Source organism: Salvelinus sp. IW2-2015, linkage group LG3 (genome assembly GCF_002910315.2).
Source record: "Salvelinus sp. IW2-2015 linkage group LG3, ASM291031v2, whole genome shotgun sequence".
In the NCBI taxonomy this organism is placed as follows: Eukaryota; Metazoa; Chordata; class Actinopteri; order Salmoniformes; family Salmonidae; genus Salvelinus; species Salvelinus sp. IW2-2015.
Genome location: NC_036840.1, coordinates 22,209,593 through 22,228,529, shown reverse-complemented (window position 1 = coordinate 22,228,529; position 18,937 = coordinate 22,209,593). Strand labels below are relative to the sequence as shown.

Here is an 18,937-nt window from a genome sequence, read left to right as displayed (position 1 = left end):
TACCTTTCAGGATGGTTTGATGCTGCTTGGCAGAACAGATGAGTCTGCTGATACCCTCAATGACCTGGCTCTTAGAGTCGACATCTTTCTCCTTCGGCTTCTTACCCAGGAATATGGTGGGAACTACAGACACAGAGACAGACAGAGACAGAGAGAAAGTCAACCTTCATTATAAATGCAATAGGATTTCTATAACTATACAATCAGGAAATGTATAACAGTCACATACTGTAGGAAGAATGACTGAAGAACACCCCAACTAGAAGGATTTTAATTTTTTTATTTAACTAGGCAAGTCAGTTAAGAACAAATTCTTATTTTCAATGACGACCTAGGAACAGTGGGTTAACTGCCTTGTTCAGGGGCGGAACGACAGATTTTTACCTTGTCAGCTTGGCTATTTGATCTTGCAACCTATTCCATCTATTCCACTGATCATTAAGCACTAAAATTTTTGTTTTTTAAATATTTTAAACGCTGAATTACTTTGATTGTGCCATAGAAAAGTGGTATTCTAAAACTCTTTACCCTTCTTGTTCTTCTCCTTGGTGACCACAGTCATGGCCATGGTGTTGACCTGGGCCTGTGTCTCACCGCTGCCCCCTCCTGGTAGCCTGCTGACCTGCAGGGACCTGAAGGCACTCTTCAGGGTGTTCTTACAGCCCGTGTCACGCCTCTCGCCCTCTCGGCGCTTCTCCGCCAGCGACGCCAGCCAGTAGTCCACCTGCAACCCAATGGCGTCCACACCTTGGGACATACTGGGGCTCCTGGGACAGGAAGAGGAGGGTCACGAGGACGGGGTTAGGATACAATACAAGGAAAGGAAAAGTTACGGGAGATTCTTTGCTAAAAGTGTAAAAAGCTTGTGAGGTGTAGGGAGGAGGTATTCAGCGACAGAGAGGGTTATGGATTCAGGGGCATACATTTCATACGGTGCATCAACCCTGACCCTGAGTTTGGCTATAGGGAGGACAAGAGAGTCTGTTACAGCACCAAACCCCAAAACAATGATGGGCTATAACGCTAGAAGCTGCAGATGCATCTGTGGTTGTTTTTAGACGGTCAGAGAGGATCACTGCTCTAGAGTTTCACCAGGGCAGACATGAAGGGGACATAATGAACCTGAGATGGCTGACCTGAGGAGAAGCAGTGTGCTGGTAATATTCCTCCCTCTCTTTTTCCCCCTTTCCTTTCTTTCACTCAGACAGCGGTAGGCAACTCTGTCAGATCAAGGGGGGGCCAGTGTGTCTACCGTTTCGTGGCTCTCGTTCCTTTCAGGGACTGATTTAGACATGAAAAGGTATGCAGACACTCTCTGGCACTTAATTGATCCACTAATGATCACTCAGAAAGAGAGGAGGAAACGTAGCAGCTCCTGACTACTGGAATTGCCCAGCGCCTTATAATAAGAAATAACAGCACAAAAGACTATACCCCAAGCTAAGGGGTGGGTGCAGACTTACCCCTGTACTGAGAGAACACTGCTCATAGAAGGAGAGGAGGGGGGAGTGGCAGCCTCTTTGATCAGCCCGGTGGGAGAGCCGTGGGAGGGAGGGGACGTAGAGGGAACAGCCAAGCTCACTGCCACGCCCTCTTCTGTGTCTCCTAGGCGACCGCAGGGGCAAGGGATGGAGGTGAGATTAATGTCATTGGATTAATGTCACATGTCATTAATGTCATTAATGTCTGGAAGATGGAAATTTAGCAGTAAGAGTGTACTTCTTCATTGGTTTTTAAACCACCTACCTGTTGTGGAAGTGTCTGGCTCAATCAGACCAACCTTCACCAACTGAAACACATGACAACATCCTGTTACTACAACGTCAGGACAAATAGCTCATATTCTAAACACCCTAAATCAGCTGAGGAGTTACTATCCAAACTAGATGTCCATTTTCAATTGTAGATCTATGGAAGAGTCTACAGAGAGACCTGGTTTATTATATACGTACCCCAATAAAAGGAATGAACTTCTGGTAGGAATCTTCATCGTGCCTGAACAGAGACAAATAATGAGTTATGACCAGTTACATGGGTTTTGAATGAAATACCATCTTGTAGTTATTGCTCCGGTTAAGGTATGTGTTACACCCTGACAGTTTGTGTGTGTGTGTGTGTGTGCGCGCGCACACACACGTCCACTCACGTCCTGTGTTTGCAGGTAAGCATGGCCTCAGCGATGGGCAGCTGGTGTGTGACGGTGGCTCCACTGATGTACTGGGAGATCCTACCGGCCACATCCAACAGGTCTGCAGCACCGGGGACAGGAACACAGATCAAAGATTAGAGGTCAGGCTCTGAGTGCTAACTTTATGTTTCCAGATCCAGTGTGTGTGTGTGTGTGTGTGTGTGTGTGTGTGTGTGTGTGTGTGTGTGTGTACCTGTCTGTGGGGGTTCAGAGCGGCTGAACATGTCTCTCCACGCCCCGTCTAAGAACGCAGAGCTGTAACGGTTGTCTATGGCACCCAGGTGCTTAGCAACAGGATGAGAGCCTATAAGACCATAGAGCGAGAGAGAGAGAGAGAGAGAGAGAGAGAGAGAGAGAGAGAGAGAGAGAGAGAAAGAAAGACGGAGAGATTATCTTTTAGTGTACGTGATCAGCCTGACAACATCTATTTTCCATCATCAACCCATCACTACGCCTGTCACCATGGATACGGACAGAAGGCGCCCATGTTGTTTGTCTCACCCAGGGGCACCACCAGGAACCTCAGGTGGCTGAGCCAATCAGAGGTCTTGCTGGCCAGCTGGGTGACGAAGAACTGCAGGATGGCACTGAGGTAGCTCTGACTGCCCACCACTGCCACCTTGACTGGCCTGGGCATGGACGAGTTACAGTTACAACTGAGAGGGAGAGAGAGGGGAGATGGTTAAAGATAATCACTGACGTATTACAGCCTTAAAAACTCAGGACTTCATGAACCCCATACAGAGTGAAGAGGGATGGAGGGAGAGAGAGGAAAACAGAGAAGAAGAAGAAGAAGAAGAAGAGTGGGAGAGAAGCAGGAAAGAAAGAGGAAGATAAAGAGAGGGAGATGGAGGCAGAGAAGTGGAGAGAGAGGATAAAAGAAAGGATATAGGAAAAAGTGAAAAGCAAAGATAGCGACAGTGGAATAAATGAGCGAAGAGAATCAACTGAATATTGTCTGTGACTGTGAGTTCTGAGATCTAAATATTTCAGAGACAGACAGATTAACAGATCATACAAAACGTGTTAGATCCGACAGACTCACAACTTTGTGTGTGTGCGTCCATGCGTGTGTGTGAGACTCACAACTTCTGGATGCGTGTGAGGACAGCAGACAGCACCGCCTGGATCTCAGCTCCTGAACACGTACACACCACCGGGTGCCTCTGTACCTGCAGCTGCTCTCCCACGTACTGGAACACACACACACACACACACTTAAAGAACTGCAGCAACATACAGGTTTGTTCTGACACAACACACACGTGTGCACACACCAGTGATGCGCGGGGAAGCGCCGAGATGAGTTTAGGGTCAAGGGCGGGTTGAATAAAGAGAAAAGAATACCATTTTAAAAAAGCCATAATTCTTGTGCAATTTATATCTATAGGCTACATTTGTTTTTCTATCATTATTTTAGGTTATCTGGTATTAGTGACTAAGGGCCTAACTGTACCCACCAAATAGCCTACACGGCAATCGCCAAATGCTTTTGGGAACGGGCAAATAAAAGTTCCCGTCGATCCACAGAGGGAAAAAGGACAATGTCGACGTTGAATTCAATAAGAGAAAAGCTGCGAAAATGGAGAGTTGAAAATAAAGAGAAGGGAGGGCAGGCAAAGTCATGTTTGGGAAAGAGTTGGTGAAGTGGTAAAAGAGGATGACAGCAATGTGACGTTATGTGTGACGATCGTGAGGCGCTATACAAATTTGACAGTCACAAGACGGGGACTTTAGATAGGCCTATGGGCACGTCAAGGGAACTGCAGCCCACTGTTCAGATGGGTTAGATGCAAACCGAAATCAGGACACTGACTGTAGGTCCTCTCACAGAGCCTTAATATTAACTCCCGCAGACTTAAGCATTTCTTGCAGTAAAATTATACACAGAATGTAGTCTAAATTTTGACTGAGGAACAGGAGTGGAGAAATACGAATCCTTTCTTTCAGCATATTGAGACAATGCGAATGCGCAGTTAGATACCGTATGTAGAGGCGTTATCTTAACCAGCATCATAAACGCTGATAGTATTTCAACCACATAAAATATGCATCCAAGCCCGAACTGAAATCTTATCAGAAACATGTTGGTTCGTTTTCACAGTTTTCTATTTCCATACAACCGGTCAAACTGCACGGAAAATCTTTCCAGTTTTGAGTTACTGCATTTTCTCCCCGGTCCCTAAACGTCCTTGCTCGCGAGAGGTCACAGAGAAAGCTTTAACCGATGTCAACTGCGGTAGATTGAAGCATTAAATTCTATCGATTTATGACACTATTCTGGTCATCGAAAGGTTTATTTAGTCTTCACGGGCAACATATCATGACAGAAGAGAAGCTGCATGTTTTCTAACTATAGACAAGTTGACGAAAAAATAAATAAAAAAAGGCCTACCAAAATGTCAGAAACGACAAGAAAGAATCTGCTCGAAAAATCCCTCCGCCACACAGGAGGTTAATAGTGGAGGACGGGCTTGTGTGAATGGCTGGAGCGGAAGAGCATCAAATTACATCAAACACATGGTTTTTCCAATGCGTTCGATGCCATTCCATTCGCTCCGTTCCAGCCATTATTATGAGCCGTCCTCCCCTCAGCAGCCTCCACTGTTCCGTCGTCTCGGACTATAGCCTACGGCGCATTTTCTATATTAGCTGGTTAGGCTCGGACGCTGGCCTCGGACTTTTCACATATAGTCAGGCTGTTACGGATGGGTTATTAACACCGCTAGCACACACACGGTTGTTACCTGGCCCTGCCAGTCGGTGCCATTGACCAGGATGAGACTCTCAGGCAGAGCCGCGTCAGACAGAAGGATCTGGTTCAGCTGGTCATACACCGCCTTCCTCAGGACCTACACCCACACACCCACACCCACAGCACACACGCAAACACACAGCATGCACACAAACACGCAGCACGCACCCACACACACAGCACACACAGCACACACCCACAGCACACACGCAAACACACAGCACACACACAGCACGCACGCACCCACACACACAGCACGCACACAAACACACAGCACGCACCCACACACACAGCACGTACACAAACACACAGCACGCATCCACACGCACATCACCCACACACACATCACGCACCCACACGCACAGCACGCACCCACACACAAACATGAAGTGGAACAGTTTCTTATTAGATGACTCATAAAAACATACATCATTTCTTCACGTCGTCATGGGTACATTTATGTGCTTTATTCAGACAAGAAGAAGAGATCAAGAGTGAGAGGAAGAGGGAGAGAGACGAGCTTTGTTTCTTGGCGTATAATGTGCAGTGTTTTTTACATAATGTGCAGTGTTTTTTACATAATGTGCAGTGTTTTTTACATAATGTGCAGTGTTTTTTATATAATGTGCANACACACACACACACACACACACACACACACACACACACACACACACACACACACACACACACAAAGTGGAGCAGTTTCTTTTTAGATGACTCAACAACACATACATCATTCATTCTTAGTCTCTTCATCATGGGTACATTCATGTTCTTTATTTAGACGAGAAGAAGGGAGTAGGGGGAGGAGAGGAACGGAGAGATCAAGATGGAGGGAGACAATATCTTTTGCTTTTTTACCAGGTAAGTTGACTGAGAACACATTCTCATTTACAGCAACGACCTGGGGAATAGTTACACGGGAGAGCAGGGGGGATGAATAAGCCAATTGTAAACCTGGGATGATATGGTGGTCATGATGGTATGAGGGACAGCTTGGGAATTTAACCAGGATACCGGGGTTAACACCCCTTACTCTTACGATAAGTGTCATGGGATCTTTAGTGACCACAGAGAGTCAGGACACCCGTTTAACGTCCCATCCAAAAGACGGCACCCTACACAGGGATATTTATATTTATTTTTGTTGACCAGAGGAAGGGGTGCTTCCTACTGGCCCTCCAACACCACTTCCAGCAGCATCTGGTCTCCCATCCATGGATGGATGACATGTGACAACTGGAACTATAGGACCCCCTGCTATAAGAAATAGTGTGTGTGTGTGTGTGTGTGTGTGTGTGTGTGTAACGGTTAGCGTGTCTTGGGGTTATGATAATTATGCCTCTGTAACTATCTCACTCGTCATTATTCACGACTCATTCAGGACTATTCGTAATCATGGTAGTATCCACATGAACGTAGAAGTGTTTAGAAACATATTCTATTCTTATTTACAATAAAAGTGACTGGAAAATGATACAATACATTATTTACCATTCATTTCTATTGGGCACAAAATAATCTGAAACACAACCAAAACAAACTGCAAATGCATCAAACAAATTTGTAGAGTCACAAGCTTGATGTAGTCATTGCGTGCTATGAATATGGGAACAAATACTAAACTTTTTACTCCTTTAATACACATAAGTGAATTTGTCCCCAAAAAATGGGGGACTATGTACAAAAAGTGCGGTAATTTCTAAACGGTTCACCATGGATGAAAATACCCTCAAATTAAAGCTGTCAGTCTGTACTGTAACCTCATAGTCATTGTATAATTTCAAAATCATCCAAAGTGCTGGAGTATAGAGCCAAAACAACAACAAAATGTATCACTGTCCCAATACTTTTGGCGCTCACAGTAGTTTTAAGAATGTGTGTGTGTGTGTGTGTGTGTGTGTGTGTGTGTGTGTGTGTGTGTGTGTCTGTGTACAAAACCTGTGAGCTGTGTCCCAGTTCAGGGGATCTCTCGCTGTCGGAGCTGTTGGTCCTCCCCCCTTCACTGATTGGTTTAGACAGCTGTCTCTCTTTCATAGGAGTACTGCTCTGTCTCTTCTGTTTGGGGGTGGGACCCCTGCCGTCCAGCCTGTGAAACACACACACACACCTTTTAAAGAGACCAATCCCCAGTGCAACCAGTGTGGAGGGTATTACGTGTTTGTGTTAAAACGCCAAACTGACCCCAAACCCTTTCCTCTAGGGTTGAAGGATTGGAACAATTCTACCTTTCAGAGGAAAATATGCACATCTGCAAAGGCACCTGGGAGGTTGGTTTGGTATCAGGCATGTGTCATTTTGTTGGAGTCACTATGGCAAGAGTCTGTGTGTGTGTGTGTGTGTGTGTGTGTGTGTGTGTGTGTGTGTGTGTGTGTGTTAGTTACCTGGGGGAGGGCATGGTCTGTCCTCCTCCACTCTTGCTGCTCTTCAGGGGTGTACGGGGTTTCTCAGCCCCCGACACCGTAATACAGGGGCCCTCCGGAAACATCTCCTGATCCGTCAACTCCTGCACACAGAACACACACACACACACACACACAGATTAGCTTGAGCTCAAAACGGATCGCTACCTCTTTACACAGCACACAGAGCCCGTTCGAGCGTCTCACCAGCGTGTCCGTCTCAGAGAGGGTCTCCGCCTCCAGGTTGCGACTGCGTGAGTGTTTCATCTCCACAGGCCGCTGCTCCCCCTGCTGGAGACACGCGGGAAACACAGTCACCACCACACATCTCACCTCTTTTTTTCTCTCTCGAACATTCCTCCCGGTTGTCTCCGTTCTGCTTAAGCCCCTGCTCACAAGATTCCTCCGGGACCGAGAGACCGAAAAAGGGTTTCCATCTCAAGGCCATCAGACTGTTAAAACAGCCATCTCTAACACAGAGAGGCGTCTGCCTACATACCGACTTGAAATCGTCGGCCACTTTAACAAACGGATCACGAGTCACTTTACTAATGCCACTTTAATAATGATGTTTACTTATCTTGCATTACTCATCCCATTTGTATATATTGTATTTTACACCATCTGTTGCATCTTCCCAATGCCGCTCGGTCATTGCTAATCCATATATTTGTATGTGTATATTCCTATTCCATCCCTTTACCTAGATGTGTGTGTATTAGGTAGTTGTGGAATTGTTAGATTACTTGTTGATATTGCTGCACTGTCGGGACTAGAAGCACAAGCATTTCTCGCAATAACATCTGCTAACCAGGTGTATGTACACCCCCCCCCCTCCATCCTTTAATGCATTATTTATCTCCCTCTCCCCTTCCTTCGCTCAGTCCCCTCTCTCTACTCCCGCCCTCCCTCTCTCCCTCCATTACTCACAGGGCTGAAGCAGGCGTCTCGTCCCAGGCTCCCTCCTCTGCTGTTCAGGCTGGTGATTTCCGTCTGAGAGCTGGACTGGGACATTCCCTCAAAGAACGGCCTGGATGGACACACACAAGTTAGCACCGACTGTAACATACATGGAATGGTGTGTTCCTAGTGATGATCAGTATTTGGAGTTGAGAAATAATGTTCATCATTAGAAAGAAGATACAGCAGAAAAGAGATGAGTATGTGTTAAACATTTTATTCTGTTGCTGCTAGCGATGTTCATAACATCGTGAAATAAAAAATCCACTTTGTGTATATTCAGTGCATTCAGAAAGTATTCAATCCTGCAGACATGTTTTGGTACCCTTACCAGATCTGTGCCTCGACACGATCCTGTCTCGGAGCTCTACGGACAATTCCTTCGACCTCATGGCTTGGTTTTTGCTCTGACATGCACTGTCAACTGTGGGACCTTATGTAGACAGGTGTGTGCCTTTCCAAATCCTGTCCAATCAATGGAATTTACCACAGGTGGACTCCAATCAAGTTGTAGAAACAGCTCAAGGATGATCAATGGAAATAGGATGCACCTGAGCTCAATTTTGAGTCTCGTAGCAAAGGGTCTGAATACTTATGTAAATAAGGTATTTCTGTTTAAAAATGTTGAATACATCTGCAAAAAAATGTTTTTGCTTTGTCATTATGGGGTATTGTGTGTAGATTGCGGAGGATTGGGAGGGCCTCCCGAGTGGCACAGTGGTCTAAGGCACTGCATCGCAGTTGCATGCTGTGCCACTAGAGATCCTGTTTCGAGTCCAGGCTCTGTCGAAGTTGGCCGCGACCGGGAGACCAATGGGGTGGCACACAATTGGCCCAGCGTCGTCCGGGTTAGGGGAGGGTTTGGCCGGCAGGGATGTTCTTGTCCCATCGCACTCTAGCGACTCCTGTGGCGGGCCGGGCGCATGCACGCTGACACGGTCGCCAGGTGTACGGTGTTTCCTCAGACACATTGGTGTGGCTGGCATCCGGGTTAAGCGGGAAGCAGTGCGGCTTGGTTGGGTCGTGTTTCGGAGGACGCATGGCTCTCGACCTTCACCTCTCCCGAGTTGCAGCAATGAGACAAGACTAACTACCAATTGGATACCGCAAAATTGATGGGTAAAAAAAAATATATATATATATATTTAAAGTCACTGAGGATGTTTTTTTTAATCCATTTTAGAATAAGTCTAACAAAATGTGGAAAAAGTCAAGGGGTCTGAATACTTACCGAATGCACTGTACGTCAAGAGAGTGTGTACGTAAGGCTTAGGTGTGCTGTGGGTTCTGGTTGTGCGTGTGTGTATATACACACACGTGTGTCACCATAACAGCTACCTCAGTTTAGGTTTGGGTGTGCTGAGGATGCTGTCCGTCTCTTCCATCTCAGGTCCACTGTCAGAGGGGTTGTACATCTCCAGGCTGTCATAGAGCTCATCTAAATCCTCCTCCACTTCCTGGATCTGTTCACTAGAGACGTGCTCCAGACCAAAACCCACCTACACACACACAGACAGATCAACATATTACACAGGTACAGAAGCATAGCTCACTCATACCAACATCACAGACAGAGGCATAGTCTTATAACGCACAGACATGGAAAAGGAAAAAGGGAAAAAAAAGAAGAAAAAAAGATCTCCAGTTGTATTACCACATCTATCTCTTTGTCTCTCTCTCACACATACTTGTGCGTAGAGCAACACCCGTCACATTGGGTAGAGCAACACCTTCAATTGCAATTCTAATGTCTGCAACTTGCACAAAACCGGGTGTTCGGAGACGTGAAACAGAGAGGGGGAAGGTGTAGGTGTAAGACAGAGAAAGTAAAAAGTCGGAGTTTGAGTGAAGAACGTTTTTGTATCTCAGTCGATCAGAGAGACACACACACACCATGCCCACACCCCATATGGTCCCCCTCAGATCCGACCTATGCCCCTCCTGCCCACCCCATGCCCCCCACACCCGCAAAGAGGGCCTCAACATGAAAGTCACACATACGCCCAGGCCGTGAGGTGGCGAACAGGCCCAACCCCCACTCTTACACTCGCTCAAGCCAATGGCATGTACCAGATGATCAGCAGGCTCTGCTCACACTTACTGGTCTGAGGCCAAACCACACAACTAACATCGGACACTTTATGGAACACAAAGGCTTCACTATCTCATCCTTGAATATCCAAGGCCTGAGGAAATTTGCCTTTGGCCTAAAGAGCAGGAACCTGGACTTCACTAAAGAAATCAGAAACACAGACATTGTCATCCTACAAGAAACATGGTATAGAGGAGATGGACCCAATGGTTGCCCTCTAGGTTACAGAGAGCTGGCAGTCCCATCCACCAAACTACCAGGTGTGAAACAGCGAAGGGAATTAGGAGGTATGCTAATTTGGTAGAGCAGACTTCACTAAATGAATCAAAACAGGAACATTTTACATTAGGCTAGAAATTCAAGAGGAAAGTATTTCAGAGAAAAACGTCCTCCTGTGTGCTACCATACCTTAACGATGACAGCTTCTCCATCCTAGAGGCGGAGATCCACAATTTCCAGGCCCAAGGACAGGGGCTCCAGAGTGGCACAGCGGTCTAAGGCACTGCATCTCATTGCTAGAGGCGTCACTACAGACCCTGCTTTGATTCCAGGCTGTATCACAACTGGTCGTCAGTGGAATTCCCATAAGCCGGCGCACAATTGGCCCGGCGTCGTCCGGGTTAGGTTTTGGCCAAGGTAGGCCGTCATTGTAAATAACAATGTGTTCTTAACTGACTTCCCTAGTTAAATAAAGGTTAAATAAAATAAAATACTAGTCTGTGGCAACCAAAATGCCAGAACTAGACAAGAAAAGAACCTGACACCGTCAGTACACAGGGGAACATACCTGGAGGTGACAGCATTCCCTCCCCCATATACCACCCTAGGCACAACTACGACAACATAACCAACGAAAACAGGACAACTCCTGCACGCTGGGTATGTACATAGTCAATGGAAGGCTTCGAGGGGACTCCTACGGTAGGTACACCTATAGCTCATCTCTTGGCAGTAGTACTGTAGCCTACTTTATCACTGACCTCAACCCAGAGTCTCTCAGAGCGTTCACAGTCAGCCCACTGACACCCCTATCAGATCACAGCAAAATCACAGTCTACTTGAACATAGCAATACTCAGTCATGAGGCATCAAAGCCAAAGGAACTGAATAATATTAAGAAATGCTATAGATGGAAGGAAAGTAGTGTGGAAACCTACCAAAAAACAATTAGGCAACAACAAATTTGATCCCTTTTAGACAACTTCCTGGACAAAACCTTCACTGTAATAGTGAAGGTGTAAACTTGGCAGTAGAAAACCTAAACAGTATACAGTATACTTCTGGGAAAATTGGAACACACACACAGAGTTATCTATCCAAAACGTAGATGTATGGATAAACCAATACTCCAGTCTTTTTGGCCCGATACCAAAGAACAGCAAAAAATTATTCATGATCAAATACAAATCTTAGAATCAACTATTAAAAAGACTACCAGAACCCACTGGATTATCCAATTATATTGAATGAACTAGAGGACAAAAACCCTCCAACCCAAAAAGGCATGTGTTGTTGAAGGTATCCTAAATTAAATGATAATATACAAACCACAAATTCCAATTGGCTATTCTTAAAAATCCTCTTCAGCTCTGCCATCTTCCCCAATATTTGGAACCAAGGACTGATTACTCCAATCCACAAAAGTGGAGACAAATTTGACCACAATATCTACCGTGGGCAACAGCAACCTTGGGAAAATCCTCTGCATTATCATTAACAGCAGACGCGCTCATTACATTGTTTTTACTAAGGAAATGTACAAATGTCAAATTGGCTTTTTACCAAATTACCGGACGACAGACCACGTATTCACCCTGCACACCCTAATTGACAAACAAATCAACCAAAACAATTGCAAAGTCTTCTCATTCTTTGATGATTTCAAAAAAGCTTTTGACTCAATTTGGCATGAGGGTCTGCTATTCAAATTGACGGAAAGTAGTATTGGGGGAAAAACATCCAACATGATAAAATCCATGTACACAAACAACAAGTGTGCTGTTAAAATTGGCAAAAAACACACACATTTCTTTCCTCTGGGCCGTGGGGTGAGACAGGGATGCAGCTTAAGCCCCACCCTCTTCACCATATATATCAACGAATTGGCAAGGGCACTAGAACAGTCTGCAGCCCTCGGCCTCACCCTACTAGAATCTGAAATCAAATGTCTACTGTTTGCTGATGATCTGGTGCTTCTGTCCTCAACCAAGGAGTGCCTACAGCAGCACCTAGATCTTCTGCACAGATTCTGTCAGACCTGGGCCCTGACAGTAAATCTCAGGGCCCAGACAAAAATAATGGTGTTCCAAAAAAGGTCCAGTTGCCTGAACCACAAATACAAATTCCATCTAGACACTTGAGCACACAAAAAACGATACATACCTCGACCTAAACATCAGCACCACAGGTAACTTCCACAAAGCCGTAAACGATCTGAGAGACAAGGCAAGAAGGGTCTAACCCTAACTTCTATGCCATCAAAAAAAACATAAAATTTGACATACCAATTAGGATCTGGCAAAAAATACCTGAATCAGTTATAGAACCTATTGCTCCTTATGGTTGTGAAGTCTGGAGTCCGCTCACTAACCAAGAATTGACAAAACGGGAAACACCAAATTGAGACTCTGCATGTAGAACTCTTCAAAAATATCCTCTGTGTACAACGAAAAAAAACACAAAATACATGCAGAGCAGAATTAGGCCGATATTCGCTAATTATCAAAATACAGAAAAGAGCCGTTAAATTCTACAACCACCTAAAAGGAAGTGATTCCCAAACCTTTCATAACAAAGCCATCACCTACAATGAGATGAACCTGGAGATGAGTCCCCTAAGCAAGCTGGTCCTGGGGCTCTGTTCACAAACAGACCCCACAGAGCCCCAGGACAGCAACACAATTAGCAGCAACCAAATCATGAAATAATAGAGAATTATTTGACAAATTGGAAAGAATTACAGTAGGGCTAGAATGCTATTTGTCCAGAGAGTACACAGTGGCACAGTACACAGGAAAGCTTTGTCTATGTACAAACTCAGTGAGCATAGCCTCGCTATTGAGAAATTCTGCTGTAGACCGACCTGGCTCTCAAGAAAAGACAGGCTACGTGCACACTGCCCACAACATGAGGTGGAAACTGAGCAGCACTTTCTAACCTCCTGCCAAATGTATGACCCTATTAGAGACACGTTTCCCTCAGATTACACAGACCCACAAAGAATTTGAAAACAAACCCAATTTTGATAAACTCCCATTTTTATTGGGTGAAATACCAGTGTGCCATCACAGCAGCAAGATTTGTGACCTGTTGCTACAAGAAAAGGCCAACCAGTGAAGAACAACCCATATTTATTTTCCCTTTTGTACTTCAACTATTTCCCCATCGTTAAAACACTGTATATAGACATAATATGACATTTGAAAGGTCTTTATTCTTTTGGAACTTTTGTGAGTGTAATGTTGACTGTACATTTTTGATTGTTTATTTCCCTTGGGTTTATTATCCATCTCACTTGCTTTTGGCAATGTAAACATATGTTTCCCAGCCCCTGAAATTGAAATTGAATTGAGGGAGAGAAAGACAGAGAAGGAGCAATAGAGAGATGCCTACCTCATCAGAAACCTTGAACCTTTTCAGCAGGGCCACAAACTTCTGCTTGATGTTTGGTTGCTGTAAGAGAGACAACTATTATTTTCCCTCGGGGTTAAGTGTTCTAGGAAACATTGAGTTCGTGGACAACTGTCAAGCAGCAGCACTTGTCTCTATAGACCTGGGTCGAATTCATTAGCGCAAGACCGTAGCAAAAAGTTTTTTTTTCAAAAGAAAATGAAAACAAGCATTTCTTATAGAACGAGATTCGGTGGTCCCCTCCCCCGTGTCAGTCCGTTTTCTTCCATCCGGTGCCTTTTGAATATGACCCATCTACAAAGACTTGAATGAATATGAATATCAACTGACCAGAGAACAGATCATTTAAGATGCTGCTGCAGTCCAAGAAAAAATGATGCTCAGGTGTTTTACAGTGTATTCTATCATATAGTGACTAGTACAGCCATGGCCTCATTCTGCACGCATGTGTGTGTGTGTGTGTGTGTGTGTGTGTGTGTGTGTGTGTGTGTGTGTGTGTGTGTGTGTGGATATATTTTCAGAATTGTATGTTTACCTCCTGGGAAATGTAATTACACACATTGAAGAAGAACGGGAGGAACAGAGTGATAGCAGAATTAAGGACAGAGGAGGGAGAACAACAGAGGGAGAGGTTGACTGAAGAGAGGGGTGGAGAGAGGGATGGGTGGAAAAAGAGGGGGATAGAGGGAGGTGTAGAGAGGAGGTTTGAGAGCAGGAGAATGGAGCGAAAGAGGGAGAGAGGGTTAGAAGGGTTTCTCACTCTAGTGATGGAAGCATTGGAGGTGAGCTTCCGTCTGGGCTTCTTCTTCCTCACCTCATCCTCTTCATCATACAGATACTGACAGAGAGAGAGAGGTGGAGGGGAGAACGAGGGATGACACAGAGAGAGGGGGGAGGGGGATAATTGGAGAGTTATTCAGAGCATGAGACACACACTCACAGCAGGTTATTTATACCCTACCAACCGTGACCTCCTTCCCTCCATCCTTTCACTAGTCCTCTCCTTCACTCCTCGCCCCTTCCATACCTCCAATCACTCTATTCATCTGTCCTCCCTGAGCCATGCCCCCCCCCCTCCTTATCTTTTCATTCTGTCTGTTTGCTGCTTTCTCTCGTCTGTTTCTCACTCTATCACCTCTCTCCTTCCTCTTCACATCCCCTGGGCTCCAGGTATCTCTGCTTCACAAACAAGACAGGACAAAAGACGCGCACACACACACACACACACCTGGCCGTGGATCGGGTCGTCACTGCCCTCCTGTTCTGATGAGAAGCTCTCCTCCTCTTCCTCAGAATAGTTATCAATGTCTGGAGAACGATCTGGAGAGAGACGGGAAGGAGAGAGGGAAGGAGAGAGAGGAAGCATTAATGGTTAGGAAGGGAGGAGGAAAAGTCTAAGAGGGAGTAGAGCGATGGAGCAGAAAGAGAGAGACGCGCATGGAGCGAGAGAAAGAGAGCGATGGACAGGAGAGAGAAGAGCGATGGACGCAGAGAGAGAGAGAGACGAGGAGGCAAGAGAGAGAAGAAGAGTCAAGGCAGGAGGAGCAGAGGAGCGGATAGAGTGAAGAGCGAACGGAGAGAATGAGCAGAGAGAGGCAGAGAGAAGATACGAGAGAGAGAAAGAGAGAGGCAGCGAGGCAGAGAGGAAGAGCGGAGAAAGAGAGAGAGGGAGCAGCAGGAGGAGAGAGAGAGGGCAGAGAGGACAGAGAGAGAGGAGACGAGAGCCACGATGAGGAAGCGCAGATAGCAATGAGAAGAGAGAGCAAAGGCAGAGAGAAGGAAACACGAGAAGAGAGAGAGCGATGCAGAAGAACACAGAGAGAGAGACGAGCAAGAATGAGAGACAGAGAGAGAGAGAGAGAGGCAGAGAGAGAGAGCAAGAGAGCACGAGAAGCAGAGAGCGAGCAGAGAGAAGAGCGAGAAAGAGAGGAGAACGCAAGGAGACGAGAAGGAGAGAGAACAGAAGAGAGAAGGAGAACAGAGAGAGAAGCAGGAGACGAGAAAGAGAAGACAGAGAGATTGAGCAGGAGCGGCAGAGAGACGGAGCGAGGGAGAGATGAGAGAGGAGAGAGAGGAGAGAAGAGAGGCAGAGAGAGAGAGAACGCAGAGAGAGAGAGAAGGCAAGATGAAGAGGCGCAGAGGAGAGCAGAGAGAAGCAGAGAGACGAGACGAAGAAGGAGAGAGTAGAAGGAGAGAGAGAGAGCAGCAGAGAGAGAGAGAGCAGAAGAAGAGGAGAGCAGAGAGAGAGAAGAGAGAGCAGAGAGAGAGCAGAGAGAGAGAGAGAGAGCAGAGAGAGAGCAAGAGGAGAGAAGAAGAGCAGAAGAGAGCAGATGAGAAGAGCAGAAGAGAGAGAGCGAAAGCAGCAGAGAGAGAGCCGAGAGCAGAGAGAGAGCGAGAGAGAGCAGAGAGAGAGAACAGAGGAAGAAAGGTAATAACAGAGAGAGAGAGATGAGCAGAGAGAGAACACAGAGAGAGGAGAGAGACAAAGCAGAGAAACAGAAGAGAGAGAGAGAGCAGAGAGAGAGAACAGGAGAGCAGAGAGAGAGAGCAGAGACGAGAGAGCAAGAAGAAGAGAGAGAGAGAGAACAGAGAAGAGAAGAGAGACAGAGAGAGAGAGAGAAAGAGAGAGAGAGAGCAGAGAGAGAGAGAGAGCGAGAGAGAGAGGAGACGCAGAGAACAGGAAGAAGAGAGAGAGCAGAGAGAGAGCAGAGAGAGAGCAGAGAGACAGCAGAGACGAGAGACAAGAAGAGCGAACCAGAGAGGAGAGCGAAACAGGAGAGAGCGAACAGATAGAGAGCGAACAGAGAGAGAGAACGGAACGAGACGAAGGAGGAGCGAACAGAGAGAAGCGAACAGAGAGAGAACAACAGAGAGAGAGAAAACAGAGAGAAGAAACACAGAGAGAGAGAGCAGAACAGAAGAGAAGAAGAGAGAACAGAGAAGAGAAGAGAACAGAGAGAGGAGGAGAACAGAGAGAGAGAGAACCAGAGAGAGAGAGAAGAGAGAGAAGAGGAGAGCAAGAGAGAGAGCAGAGAGAGAAGCAGAGAGCAGAGAGAGCAGAGAGAGAGAGCAAGAGAGAGAGAGCAGAGAGAGGGAGAGGGAGAGCAAAACACAGGGACTCATAGATCCCTTACCAGACATCTTGGCCTTGGGTCCCTCGTGGTCAATGGGCTGGCTGGAGAGGGAGTAGACCCTGACCTCCGCCACGAGCACGGAGGCCTCCTTCAACTGGCTGTGGAGCCCCAACACCTGGGCCCCCTCACTGGGATGCTGCATCACCTGGACATGGGATATGGGAGGGGGGGTGGAAACAGGGGGAAAGATGAGAGTGAAGACAAAGGGATAGAAGAGAGCACACACACACACACACACACACACACACACACACACACACAGAGAGAGAGGGACAGAGAAAATAGAACACAGAGGGAAACAGAAAGGGATTACCACATATTCTGTACAAAGGCTGGTGTTCAGAACAGCATCAGCTCTCCCCCCCCCCCTTCTCTCTGCAGTCTGGTCACACTCTGGCTGTGTTAATGAAGTCTACACATCCTATTACACAGCAGTCACACACACAATGCAGCAGCTACAGCGCAGTTCTTTTATGAAACTTCAAAAACACTGCCAGAGCTTTGGGTTAGAGCGTGTCAGAATGACACGGAGTGTTGTGACAGAATGCGGTGGTTACACCGAGGTTTACCAATGGCTTGATAATAGGTGTCGCTGGTTGAATGAAGGTTGAATAGAGGTTAGCTAAAAGGCAAAAATAGACTTTAAAAACCAACTGTTAGCTACTGTAAAGATAGATCTACGTGAAGCAAGTAGCCTTGTCTGAGCCAGAATGGCCCTCAGGCCAGGAACCTATTTTCCTTTCTGTACAACTTGTAAAGGCGTGGTGAAAATTGATCAAACATACGTTAAATCAAGGATGATTCGAGATGAAATAGGAATTGATTAAAAATGTCGAATAGAGGTTAAGGTTGAATAAAAAGGTTTTTAAAAAATGGAGGTGGGTGCCGTACCTCAGCCATGTTGATGTGACCCAGAGCCAGGGTCTTGTAGCCCAGGATGGTTCGGTTCTTATAGCGTTTGCGACGCTGCAGCATGATCTGAAGCTTGTTGGCGTCTCTCTTCAGGAAGTGGGGGTACTGTGAGGGTACACACACACACAGAGAGAACCATGACCATCCCATCGTCAGACTGTATAATTACAGGAGATATCAAATCTCCCCCAGTTCTGCAGTTTGTAATAACCCCGTGTACAGAAACAACTGACCTCGATAAATGCGACTGTTTTCGTGTGTTTGTGTTACTATACCACAGTGTTGCTGACTACTCGTTTCTGATTCAGATAAAACGGGACAGTCGGATGTCTCCGGGACAGATAATAATATAACGCCTAGGGGGAAAAAATGAACTCCGCCAAGAGCCGAGGCACTGTTAACGTACAGTAAAAAAAACATGAGCCCGGCGCACGCCCAGAGAAAATGATTTAGTGTGGAGGTGCTGACTAACGGAGAATAAACTGGAAGCTAGAAAAACAAAAAGAGTCACACACTCCATATGTACAACCTCCCAGTAATACATCGGGTCATTTTTTTTTTCTTTTCTTTTTTTAACACCCACGTTTCGGCATCACCGTGCCTTCTTCAGGGCAATGTACAGAACATCGGTGTTTATCCCTTACTGAATAGGTCCAGGACACTTGAACATTTGACCTGGTCAGGGGGAAAAAGTCCAGGCTGTAGTTGTGAGTGGTGACCCCATTCCTATGTAAAGAGCCTCAGTTGCTACACCAGCCCTACTGTTCAGTATGTGTAACAGTAGTAGTGTGCAGGACCAGCCCTACTGTACAGTATGTGTAACAGTAGTAGTGTGCAGGGCCAGCCCTACTGTACAGTATG

The 18,937-nt window shown here is 46.2% G+C and overlaps 1 protein-coding gene across 1 annotated transcript in view; it reads right to left on the bottom strand.

Moving 5' to 3' along the window:
* LOC111952582 (phosphofurin acidic cluster sorting protein 1) overlaps positions 1 to 18,937 on the bottom strand; it is a 67,112-nt gene that overhangs the window by 5,688 nt on the left and 42,487 nt on the right. The window contains exons 7-26 of the mRNA XM_023971409.3: positions 18,056 to 18,181; positions 17,165 to 17,309; positions 15,259 to 15,350; positions 14,791 to 14,868; positions 14,013 to 14,072; positions 9,647 to 9,807; positions 8,279 to 8,378; positions 7,556 to 7,639; positions 7,331 to 7,452; positions 6,888 to 7,035; positions 4,936 to 5,040; positions 3,275 to 3,381; positions 2,690 to 2,844; positions 2,382 to 2,492; positions 2,147 to 2,249; positions 1,953 to 1,995; positions 1,747 to 1,789; positions 1,464 to 1,605; positions 529 to 767; positions 4 to 123 (exon numbers count right to left, since the gene is read on the bottom strand). Coding sequence (XP_023827177.1) covers positions 4 to 123; positions 529 to 767; positions 1,464 to 1,605; positions 1,747 to 1,789; positions 1,953 to 1,995; positions 2,147 to 2,249; positions 2,382 to 2,492; positions 2,690 to 2,844; positions 3,275 to 3,381; positions 4,936 to 5,040; positions 6,888 to 7,035; positions 7,331 to 7,452; positions 7,556 to 7,639; positions 8,279 to 8,378; positions 9,647 to 9,807; positions 14,013 to 14,072; positions 14,791 to 14,868; positions 15,259 to 15,350; positions 17,165 to 17,309; positions 18,056 to 18,181 — 2,284 coding nt within the window. The remainder of the gene's footprint in view (positions 1 to 3; positions 124 to 528; positions 768 to 1,463; positions 1,606 to 1,746; positions 1,790 to 1,952; positions 1,996 to 2,146; positions 2,250 to 2,381; positions 2,493 to 2,689; positions 2,845 to 3,274; positions 3,382 to 4,935; positions 5,041 to 6,887; positions 7,036 to 7,330; positions 7,453 to 7,555; positions 7,640 to 8,278; positions 8,379 to 9,646; positions 9,808 to 14,012; positions 14,073 to 14,790; positions 14,869 to 15,258; positions 15,351 to 17,164; positions 17,310 to 18,055; positions 18,182 to 18,937) is intronic.